The 12,953-nt window shown below is 43.2% G+C and overlaps 1 protein-coding gene across 1 annotated transcript; it reads left to right on the plus strand.

Moving 5' to 3' along the window:
• The first annotated feature begins 4,529 nt into the window (after positions 1 to 4,529).
• LOC145796071 (uncharacterized) lies at positions 4,530 to 4,874 on the plus strand. Its single transcript, XM_082881060.1, has one exon. It carries the CDS (start codon positions 4,530 to 4,532, stop codon positions 4,872 to 4,874), a length of 345 nt encoding a protein of 114 aa, XP_082737186.1.
• Positions 4,875 to 12,953: the final 8,079 nt, after the last annotated feature.

The raw sequence follows: 12,953 nt of genomic DNA on the forward strand, positions 1-12,953 counted from the left end.
CCTCGGTTCGGGACCACTTAACTACCTCTGTTTGCTTCGATTTTTGGCACACACCTTGTTTCCTCCCTTTAGAGGGACACTGTGGCCCGGGAGACCACCTTCGTGGTCATATGCCACTTCCGGTGCCTAGTAGCCTATTTTCAGGGCCCTAGACTACGCGTTTTCGCCCCCGAACCTTCGTTTTGCATCCGTCTTGGTCCATTTTTGGTAGGGACCCTATTTTCACTGTTAGGGAAGGGGTGGTATGGTGGCCGGCCACCTTTTCCCTTGAAAAACCAGTTTTCTCATTTTCTCTCTCCAAAAGCCGATTTTCTGACAAAAAGCTGGTTTTTCTCATTTTTGAGCCACAATTTCTGGCTTTTCATACCTCCATTGTGTTGTGTTCATCTGGGAGGCCACCAATATGGGTAGGCCGGCCAGAAATTCACCTTGCCCTTTTTGAACGTTGTTTAAAAACTGGTTTTCCTCTCTCTTGGGTCACATTTTCTGGTTTTCCACCATACAGCTGTGTTGCACTCATCTGGGAGGCCACCTTTATGGGATGGCCGGCCAGAAATTTTTGTTGACCTTTTTGACCCCTGGTCTGCCGCCCACTTGAACTGGCCGGCCTGCTTCTTGCTTTTGCTCTCTCTGAGTGTAATCCAGTTGTGCCACCTGGAGGCCATTTGGTTGTGTATGGAGGATACTTGGGGTGTCTTGGAGATATTTTGAAGCCTCTCCCCTATAAAGGAGAGGCTTGGCTTCATGTTTAGGGGTTAGACATTTTGGCTAAGGCACATACACTCCACCCTCCATAGCCTTCTTCTTCAAAGCTCCAAACCCTAATATTCTTGCACCATTTGCACAACAACCCCTAGCACCACACCTCCTCCATCCATTCCAGCACTTTGGGACTGATTTTCAAGAGTTGAAGGTTCACCAACTTGGTCCAAGAGCTCCAGCTTTGCTGCTCTTCAAGGGTAAGTGCCTATTTCCCTCAAACTTGCATTTTTTTGCTTCATCTATTAGCTATACTTGCAAGAATTTTAGAGTCTTGGTGTAAACTGAAAATAGTCTTCTTTTGAGCTCCTCTTCATGTTTGTTTAAGAGTACTTTTCTGTTTGAGGTCTCCTACCCCCTTATATGCTTTATCTCTCTTTTAGGGCTTATTTTGCATGATATATTAGCCTTATTTTAAAGCATTTTTGGGCTTCGACCCAAACATCAAAATGTCTTATTTTGACCCCCTCTTCAATTTTGTTTAAGGGCACTTTACTGTTTGAGGTCATCTACTTCCCCTTATCCTCTATCTCTCTTTTAGGTCTATTTTGCATCATATTTTAGGCTTACTTGTGAAAATTTTTGAGATTTGTCATAAACTGAAAAAGTTCTTATTTTGAACCCATCTTCAAGTTTTATTAAGGGCATTTTTCTATTTGGGGTCATCTTCCCCTATGCATGCTTCATTCCTTCGTGATTAGGGCCATGCATTAGAGCACTTGCATTGGCCACGGTTTGGCCTCTTTGCCACTGAAATCCAGTGAATTTTCAGTGGCTTAGATGTATTTTTGAGGGCCAAAATTAGAGGGGGGTGACCCCCTCTCTCCTTGTCTTGTTTGGTGGTCTTTTGGGCCTTCCAAAGGGACCCTATTTTTCATGCATCGAAGTCATGTTTCAGGCCTCATTCTGTGAGTTTTGGAGTCTGCTTTAGCTCTGTCCAAGGCCCTTTTGGCCATATCTTATGTCTACAATGCATGTGTAGAGCAATCCCATCCAAGGCCTTTCAAAGGGGCCTTTCTTTGCATGTTTCCTAGACCCATTTCAGGGCCAATTTGGTGAGTTTTAGGGATGTCATAATCCATTTCCAGAGTTTTTTTTCCATGCTAACTGTCTATCTTGTATATGCTTAATAACCCTTGTATGGCCCTCTAAAGGAGCTCATCATTTTTGCATGCATTGGCTGCATTTCAGTGGTTATTTGGGCATATTTTGACATGTTTTATTCACTATTTTTGGCTGGTTTGATGAGTTCTCACATGCTTCATATACATGCAATACAAACCATGCTTGCTAGCCAATGTTGCATGCTATTTTAGTCCATCATATTAGTATCTTTTGGCCATGCTTTAAACTATAAATGTGCATGTTTTGGGACTGCCTTGGCTCTGTCTTTAGACTTTATGATCAAATAATGCTTGCTTTGTATACTTGTGGTTCAATACATGTGCCTAGTTTTTAGTTTTGGGGCTTATTCCATGCATCGGGTGCCATATTTCCATGTTTCGAGACCATTTAGCATCATGTTTCAGTGCTGGAAATTACATGTTCATAGGCCATCTTTCATCCCTTGCCATGCTTTGGTAGAGTGGCATTTTATGCCTTAGGTTCGGTCCTCGGTATGCGTGCACGTGTGCACGCATTTCGGTTGTCTCTTTTCCATCTCATGGCCACTGATGTGAGTGTGGTTGAGGTCCACTCATGTTGGTGTAAGTCCATTGTGCATTGTGTATGTCATTTCATTTCATAGCATTGCGTATGCTAGGTTGCATGTTAGAGCATTGTGTATGCCATGTTATATTGAGCATTGTGTATGCCATTTCATAGCATTGCGTATGCTAGGCTATATGTTAGTCGCATTGTGCATGCCATCTCATTCGCATCGTGTTTGGGATAGGAGTTAGCCTGAGCACGGGAAACGAGGGACATTTCGTACTCCGAGTAACGGAACGTATCTCAATTCCTTGTCGCCGACACTCCGGATTACCCATGATGGAGTTTAGGTCTTGTGTTTTTATGTGCATTCATTTCATATTGAGTCGTGCAATTCGACTCCTCGGCCAGCATGCATCGATATACGTGATTAGTGGCACGAGGATCGAGGACTACACTCCCTGAAGAGTAGTCATGCATACATATGTGAAAATACTTTGCTATGCCCCTTTCTTGCTCTCTGTTGCAGCAAATCAGAAATCAACAGCCTTCTGGAGCTTTGCACAATATTCCGAGAACAATTGTAAACAGAGGCGAATCGGGGTATCGCAAGGAATTTTCCGACGAAGGCAACTCGAGCATGCATCTTTCATCATTCAGAACAGAGCTGAGGCGGTCCATGGATTTGCATACCTAGTTTACTGCTTTCCTAGTTAATTTGTTAATTAATTAGAGCTTTGTATTCATTCGGACTGTAATTATTATTCGAACTGTATTATTCTTTCGGACCCTCCGAGCGAGGGCATAATTGTAATAAGTGTGCGTGTGTATGATGTATGTCTTCCAACCCCACGTCTTTCTCCCTTTTATTTACCAGCTTATGATGGTTAGATTAGGGCATGTTTCAATTAGCATACTTATGCTTGCATGTTTGCATCATTCATCTGTCTTACATGCACCGGGCTCGGCGCATCATACTAACTGCATTGTATTTCAATTCCAAATTGAATACGTGTTAGCTGTAGCATTTCATATGCCATGTTTAAAATAGCCGAGCCTATTATAGCTGCATTTTTTTGCATGTGTTGCATTAGGCATTTCTGTATAGTTAGGATCATGCATGGATTTCTAACATAGTTTCTGTTTTGGCTTGGAGTACTCGGTAAGTTTTATGCTTTAGCATCCTTGCATGCGTGTGAGTGACTGCCATGATAACATGCTTACCATGAGGCTAACTCCTTATGTGATATAACTGCTTGAATGCCTGTGGGTGAAGGTTGGGTTATTTGGATTGGAACAACTCATTAAATGCGAGTTTTAAGCCCACTAGATAGTGGCAAAATCATCTTTTCTAGGCCCACTCGAGGGTGGCAAAATCTGCATTTGAAGCCTACTTGCGAGTAGCAAATCGCTTTCAAAAACCAAAATGAAATGTTTTGTTCCAATTCAGGCGATCCAGTCTATACTTGTATGTTGTGCACATCACATAGTAAATCTAGGCTAATAACCGGAATAAGAACGCATAATGTTTTCAAAAGTAGCTATCATGGTTAGTAGAGGCCGATCTTTGATCGGGCGAGCGGGGGTGCTCACGAAGTGACCTTTCCCAATCGTACTCAAGTTCCTGAGTCGAGGCAACTTTTGTGATGATGGACACGTGGCCTTAGGCAACGAGTCAGGGTTTCCTAAATTTTCCAAAATAAAATGTTTAGGTGGCGACTCTGTATCTGGCAAAGCAGTCCATGTTTAGCACCTCTTTCAAAAAATCTGTTTTCAAAAATGATTTGCCGGATTTGGACTCTTTGGTTCAGATTAAGAACCGTGACAATTTGAGAGTCCTGAATTGTAGTGAACCCAATAGGAACAGAACGGGACTCATCCTCCCGGGGCGTTCCGGGCGCGTCTACACACATAAACTACGAAACAAAGCCCTACAATACTACTTGGACCCGCAGGGGAAGTTCTACAAAAAATCCCTTCCTGGGCCGTACTTAGAATGTGTTCATCCGAATAAAGTCGAGCAACACTTGGCTGAAATACATGAAGGTAGCTATGGTGCCCACTCTGGCGGACGTTCTTTGGCTCATCGAGCCATGACACAGGGGTACTATTGGCCGACCATGCGAACAGATGCCGATTGTTATGTCCAGAAGTATGAACAACGCCAGAAGTTCTCTCCATTAACTCATCTGTCTGTCGAGGAGTTGAACTCTATCACTAGTCCTTGGCTGTTCGCCCAATGGGTACTTGATAACGTCGGACCATTGCCATGGGCTCCAGGGAACAAGCGCTTCCTGATTATCGCGACAAATTATTTCACAAAATGGGTCAAAGCGGAGGCACTGACACATATTCGAGATGCCGACGTTAAGCGTTTCGTATGGAAAAACATCATAACGCGATTCGGTATTCCAAGAGCACTTGTTTCAGACAACGAAAGCCAGTTTGATTGTGGTTTGTACTGAGAATTATGAAACACGTATGACATTCGACCCTACTTTTTCTCGCCGGCTTATCCACAAAGAAATGATCAAGCGGAGGCCTCCAACAAAGTGATTATGGACAGCATCAAGAAAAGGTTGGAAAAAGCGAAAGGCAGATGGGTTGAAGAGCTGCCCAGTGTGTTACGGGCTCATCGCACTACTCCAAGGCGATCCACAAGGGAAACGCCATTCGCTTTATGCTTTGGAACCCAGGAAATCATCCCTCTAGAGATCGGTCTACCCACTCTGAAATCGAAGGTTTTTGACTTGGGCCGTAATGACATGATGTTGGCCTTGGACTTGACCCTGATTAAAGAATGCCAAGACCGTGCTCTTGCTTTCATGGCGCAATATCAGCAGTAGCTGGCTAAATCATATAATCAATGCGTACAACTACGTCATTATGCACCATGAGAATTGGTCGTCAAGAAAGTGTTGCTCGCTACTAGGAATCCCGCTGATGGAAAGTTAGGTCCTAATTGGGACAACCCCTATCAGGTTGAATCAATAGCCGAAACAGGGGCATATCGGCTCGTAGACATGGCTGGAAGAAATTTGTCACATCCCTGAAATTCCACACTTTTGCACAAATTTTATCATTAAGCATGTACGGCATGATAGCCTGTTTTGAATATTCGCTGTGTACATCTTTCATTTTCCCAACGCAATGCCAGTACTTTCTTGTCGTGTGGATAATGGTTTGGTAACAAAAACCTTTGAATTTAGAGCACTCTTCGTGAATATCACGATTGGCCAACACAAAAAGCCTCAGAATTCGGAGCCCCATACGTGAATGCTACGTTTGGGCCGAATAAGCCTCTGAATTTGGAGCGCCCTTTGTGGATATCATGATTGACCAACACAAAAAGCCTCTGAATTCGGAGCCCCATACATGAATGCCACATTTGGGCCGAATAAGTCTTTGAATTCGGAGCGCCCTTCATGAATGACACGATTGGCCAACACAAAAAGTCTCCAAATTCGGAGCCCCATACGTGAATGCCACGTTTGGGCCGAATAAGTCTCCAAATTCGGAGCGCCCTTCGTGGATGTCACGATTGGCCAACACAAAAAGCCTCTGAATTCGGAGCCCCATACGTGAATGCCACGTTTGGGCTGAATGATCCTTCGATTTCAGAGTGCCCTTCGTGGATATCACAATTGGCCAACACAAAAAGCCTCTGAATTCAGAGCCCTATACGTAAATACCACGTTTGGGCCGACTAAGCCTCTGAATTCGGAGCGCCCTTCGTGGATGTCACGATTAGCCAACACAAAAAGTCTTCGAATTCAGAGCCCCATACGTGAATGCCACGTTTGGGCCGAATAAGTCTCCGAATTCAGAGCGCCCTTTGTGGATGTCATAATTGGCCAACACAAAAATCCTTCGAATTCGGAGCCCCCATATGCGAATGCCACGTTTGGGCCGAATAAGCCTCCGAATTCAGAGCGCCCTTCGTGGATATCACGATTGGCCAACACAAAAAGTCTCCGAATTTGAAGCCCCATACGTGAATGCCACGTTTGGGCCAAATAAGTCTCTGAATTTGGAGCGCCCTTCGTGCATATCACGATTGGCCAACACAAAAAGCCTTCGAATTCGGAGCCCCCATTTGTGAATGCCACATTCGGGCCAAACAATCCACTGAATTCGGAATGACCAATTTTGGCAGTAGAATAGTAGGAATCAATGTGTTTACCACAAACAAAAACAAGGACAAACAATGATTGAAGCAATATCGAAAATGTCAATCTCATTAAAAATTTGAATGCATGAATTTCGACAACCTTAAAAGGTACAATGCATATCGAAATACAAATTTACTCAGCTCCATCTTCATCATCAGTCTTCTCGGCTTCATAAACTTCGAAGGGAAATCTGTAGTTCTGATATAGAGGTGACGCCGGGTCGATACCCGCGGCCTGCAATGCCGTCGTCCACCCATGCTTGAATCCATGATTTTCGCATCGGCAGACGTCTTCAGCTAATTTTTCTTTCATCTTATCAATACCAATTTTTCGACCGTCAAAAAAGCCCTCCTTGTAGGCCTTCATCCTTATCGCTTCTCTCGCGAACATACTCGCCGTATCTCGGTCAGCAATTGCATGATTTAAAAGCCACTGGGTTACCCTGTCCTCCACAATCGGGTTAACTTGACCTGCCAACTGAGTTTCGGCAATTTTTGCCTTTTTTAATTCACGCTCAGCTTTCTCTGTGCGAGCTTCTAAGTTCCGAATGCGCTCGTCTTTTTGCTCTATCTCTCGCTACGCGGCACGTAGATGCATGCCGATTTCATATGAGGTATATAGCCCCTTTACTGCTCCATGGACGCCCTCCCGAAACACTTCGTAATCAGGCCAGCCGAGCATCGACTGCTGGACTTTTGGCAGAAAAATCTGTCGAGCAAATTCAACAACCATGTTTGGATTGCTGATAATCGAATCCACTTTCGTCATCGGTTTATTCCCAACAAAGACCGAAAAACTTAACGAGCGCGGTGGCCCACTGGTTTCGCTTTGCGAACGAGGGGAGTTCGCCTATTGTTGCCTCTCCTTCCTGGGTAACCTACTTCCACGACGCGGGGAGTGACGCCTCTCGCGCTCCCCCGACGTCTTACTTCCCGCTCGCGAAGGTTCGCCACCTCAATTCATCTCTAAGTCCGACTCAGCCAGTGTCCTACCATCCCCTCTGCTATTGAAGAATAGTCTTCTTGACATCCAAATTTGTCTAGCCTAGTTCGACGCAATGCTTTTTTTCCTTATGTAATCTGTTGAATTTGAACACAAAAATAAAACCTACGCGCACGCAGCCCCCACCCCACTTATTAATTATGAGTGCAGCGTTCCCAAAGCGATCTCTTCAATGCTTTGCGCTAAAAATCATGAACTACCAATATTCGGCAGGTCTATTCATTAATCAGCTGGGGCAAGGGCAGATTCATTAATATATTTGGTCCAGTGTCAATCTTTGTGCCGATAAGATAGTGTGCCCCAGCCAATCCATGAACTTCCAATATTCGGCGGTTCTGTTCATTAATCAGCTGGGGCAAGGGTAGATTCATTGATCTATTCGGCCTAATGTCAATGCTTTGCACTGATAAGATACTGTGCCCCAGCCAATCCATGAACTACCAATATTCGGCAATTCTATTCATTAATCAGCTGGGGCAATGGAAGATTCATTAATCTATTCAGCCCAATGTGAATTCTTTGCGTTGATAAGATAGTGTGCCCTAACCAATCCATGAACTTCCAATATTTGGCAGTTTTGTTCATTAATCAGCTGAGGCAAGGGCAGATTCATTAATCTATTCGACCCAATGTCAATGCTTTGCGCCAATAAGATAGTGTGCCCCAGCCAATCCATGAACTTCCAATAGTCGGCGGTTCTGTTCATTAATCAGCTGGGGCAAAGGCAAATTTATTAATCTATTCGACCCAATATCAATGCTTTGCGCCGATAAGTTAGTATTTCCAGTCATTTATTTTATCTCCGAATTAATTTATTCATTAATCTATTCATGAATTTACATTATCCTACTTAGCCACTAACTAGCATATGCAACAGACACGCAGAAAGGCAATTTTTGTTAATAAATTGAGTACAAACAGTCGTCATTTTACACATGAAAATTACCCTGCATTTAACTTCTAATCAAAATAAATAAAAACAAATCTATAAAAACAAGATGCCAAACAAAAAGAAAAATTATATTGACCCTAGTTAATCTTCAGGGTCAGACTCCAGCAGCTCAACCTCTAGCTGCTCGTATGGAATCGGCTGCTCCAACGTCACATTAGCGGCAGGAAGGGCTTTGAGCCAGCCGTGTCTGAAGCCTCGATTCTCGAACTTGGGTACTTCCTCCACATATATTTCTAAAGTGGCATTCTCTCTGGCTTCAAACTCCCTGGAGACCTCAGAGTCGACAAGTTCCTTTGCCTTCTTTGATGCTTCCAAATCGGCCTCTAATTTGGCAATCACCTCTTTAGCTAACTTGGGCGCATCATCACTCGCATTCGCCCTTTCTTCAGCGGCCAACCTGGGTTGATCGGAACTCTTGGCTTTTTCGGCCTTGGCATCGACCCTCGCTTGCTCTTCCGCCGCTTTGATCGCCTCGGACTCAGCTCTGAGAGAGGCCTCCGTAGCCTTGCTCTTCTCATTTTCAACTTCAGCTGTGAGAAAGCCGATTTGTTCGATGGCGTCATGTTGATAGGGGCCAATCTCAGCTATCATTCCCGCCGCCTGAAAAACAATGAACTAATAAGATAGTTGGCATAAAACGGACACAAGACAGCAAACATGACCAAGTCATATACCAATATTGCTGATTGAGCGGCTAATGCTATGAACAGCAAATCCGGCACTGCGTGATAGGTTGCTCTGTCAATCGGCAGAGAAATTGAATAGGCCATGCTTAAGGCCACAGTAGCATCTTTCACAACCGATGCATTAGAAGTAACCGACACGTTATTTATTGATTGTATGATAAACAACATAACCAAGTCTGACTCCTCTATGCGCGGCCATTTATCAGGTAGGTTTTGTGAGGAGTCAGCTTCGCACTCGGCGGAACGTTTATCTCCCTTGTGCTTAGCCTCTAGATTATTTTGGCTGGTCAAGGACAATTCGATCCGTTTCGGCCGTAATAATTTGAACCATTTCTTCAACAAGAGTAGGCAGAGAAATCTCAGCCCCAGCAACTGGTGGGGGTTCAAATCAGTCGACTTCGGCCTTCCTCCGGGCAGCCATCCTCTCGGCGTTTTTTCTCTTGGCCATCTGTGCGAGTGACTCCCCAGCCATGTTCTTTGGATATGTGCCGGGAAGGTCCCATAAGTCAGTGAAAATATCTTCTTCTAAGGAGACGTCTACTCAACCTGAAGTGGATTGAGGATTGAAGCTGGCTTCTTTGAAGGCCAAATTTAGAGCCGCATCAACCTCCTCCCCAAGGCTATCGAATCTGTCCAAGTTAGACTGATTTGGCTGCTCGGCAACTTCTTCGACTATTTGTTCGTTGACTAGCTTTGAATCTGATGCTTCAAGACCAATCTCCCTAAGATTTTTGAAGTTCGGGAAAATAAGCGCCGTAAGCTACTGTTCGCCCTTTGGAATCAGAATGTGATCCGCGGCCGAAAAGGTAGCGTAGGTCGGCTCGTATCTCAGAAGGACGTGGGCAGCCCTCCCTTGCTTTTGGAGGTTTGAACGGCTGAAAAACTGAAGCGCGGTTTTGATTTGCCCAAGCACAGCATCGTCGGCCGAGTCAAGAACTTTTTTCAAATCGTTAAGCACGTGGAATCTAAGCCGAGTAGATCAATAACAAATACACATAGGGAACTATATGGCCACTTGGTTCGCCTTTTTGTCTAGGAACAAGATCTAGGCAGTCTTCACCTTCGGCGAATTCCCAGTTGCCTCGGACAATGACCATGACATCGTCGACACGCCCACCAGAAGTAGCAAGCATAGTCACCAGATGGTGATCTGTGTCCTTGGCCCTGAGAAAATAACGTCCCTGCCGACCAGAGAATTTTTCCAAGGCATAACAATGCCGAATAGCAGGGATTCCTAAATTAATCCTAAGTCGGCGATTTAGTTCTACTATTCCCATTATGATATGGTAAAAGTTTACGTTGGGCTGTGAAGGGAGAAGACCCCAGTATCGAAGGACGGCCCTCAAAAATGGGTGAAGAGGGAAACGAACTCCGCCCTCAACGATTGACAAGAGGGGAAAAATGATCGTATTCACATCAGCTCTCTCCATGTCAACCACGCTATCTGCCACAAGTGACAAATAGACGTCGTTTGGAATGGAAAAATGACGTCGAAAAGCGGCTATACGATCCGCAGAAAGAATGGCTTTCAAATGTTTAGCCATTCGAGTCAGAATAGAAGGTATTATAAACACACACACAAAAAAACAAAAAAAAAAAACAAAAAAGAGAGAGAAAAGCAGGGAAACAGGAGTTGGAATGAAGAAAAGAAAAACTTACAAGGTGCAGAGAGAACAATGGGGGACGGATGGAAATTGCAGAGACGAAATGAAAGAGATGCAAAGGGGCAACCAAAGAGCCTTGTATGTTCAAAAAATATCTGAGGGGACAACACGGTTTCAAATCACATTAAATGAACGACGTGTATGAAGTGGCGGGAAATCGCAATGATTTGTAAAACGTGGATGTTCTGACGTTTCAGTATTGGAAGGAGTGCCAACGCCGTATTTTTGACTTCCCATATCTAGAACCCAACATGCCATCTAATTGGTGTTAGTCGGATGTTTGGGGGGCAATTATGGGAGCCGAACAATGGTTATACCAAGGAGAACCAATTTGAGCGAGCCAAAGGCAATTCGACTCTATTAAAAGCCGAGTTATTAAGAGCCGAGTAGATAATAAGACCGAATAAGCAATCTTGCGAAGGATCGAGAGTGGGCCCGAACTTAAGGCCCAGAAGCGATTATAAATAAAGCAACATCAACTAAAGAAAGCTATGTGAGAATAGGCTAAGTTAACATGAGATATAAGCAAACTAGAGAGCATACACTAACTTATCTGTCAGAGTGCTAATTCTGACACCCCCGACCAGAGTGTTCATCCTTTTTCAGGTGGCAACCAGAGGATCAGGAACGTTCTACAGGATCCAAGAGAATTCCCGAACCATATCTCCACATATATAATTACTCAAAGGCATGGAACCAAGTGCCAAGATCATGAACAAGAAGGGGGAGAGAGAACAAGAAAGTAAAAGAATAGGAGAAAAACCACATTTAAATGTACTCTTCTGTATTGTATATTAATGTATAAGAAAACATGCATATAGTCCACAATCAAAGTGCAAGCAGGAAGCTTGTCTGAGGGAAACAAGGCACAACATGTTTATGGAAATAAATTGAAATGATGATAACCACCTACCAAATACTATTCATGTAATGTTGAGATGGTCATAAATACGTTGTTTACATTGTTTTGTAGCTCAGAAAATAGAAAACTTCTTTACCTAATGCATGATTCCTTGTTTGCTACACATCCTGCTTTGCAGTTCACAAGTCCAATGCCAAGCTTCCCAAAACAACATATAGAAGACAAAACTTAATTCACACTTGGAGAGATGATTTAGATTGAAGAAAATCAATTGAATCATCAAGCCTCAACCCTGGTCAACCAAGATTATCAACTAGCTTATGAGTTGGTCAACCAAACCTTAGAAAAAGGAGGTATAGTGAAGAAAGCAGGACATCATATTGATCAAAGAGTTTGTCAGCCTAATGACAAATTCACCTTTGGCACTTAATATCAAGGAACACCCCTTCCCTCTCTTCTTCTCTTCATGCATTTTACCACTCCTAAACCAACAATCTAATCTCACCACCTTTAAAAATAGTCCCTTCCTTCTATTCAAATGCCTTACCTACCTTTCAAGTATTCCCAACCTACAACCAAGATATTTACCCTACCTCTCATTGGAATAGGAGGTTGAATAGAAGGGTACCTGACGATTATCGAGTACGATATTTGTATGACATATAATAAACTGGTAGAAGTATAATTTCAAATGTGTCCCAAGCATGTTGTGTCCAGATAGGAGAAACCAAAAAATCAAGGGCTAACCCATCACCTCATCTAAGAAATCAAGAAACAAAAATAAATCTGGATCTACTCTACCCTCCAAGCAACTATACATAACTACAAGAAGACGATTCTGTAACCAAGAAGCAGTACGAGAGACCTCTAAAAAGGAATGACAAAAAAGAAGTTACAACTTGCAAATCAACATTTGAGAGAAATTAAAACATATATAAAATAACTACTATGCATTGAACAAGTCTTTGTGATGTCATAAAAATACACCAAAAAAAAATAGAAAGTGATACCCAGCATCAACTTTTAAAATTTTCATTTTATTAGGACTTTAAAGAGGCTTACATGAGAATTTTAGTGGTTATTACGTTCGATAGAGTTAGTTTTAATGTGTTTGGTAGACTTAATTTTAATGTGGTTTTTATGTGAGAAATAAGTATTATCATTTAACAAAGGTAAATCATAAACAGACCAGAACAATCCAGTTCC

The sequence above is a fragment of the Camellia sinensis genome, chromosome 7 (genome assembly GCF_055761805.1).
Source record: "Camellia sinensis isolate YWXY chromosome 7, ASM5576180v1, whole genome shotgun sequence".
Classification (NCBI taxonomy): Eukaryota; Viridiplantae; Streptophyta; class Magnoliopsida; order Ericales; family Theaceae; genus Camellia; species Camellia sinensis.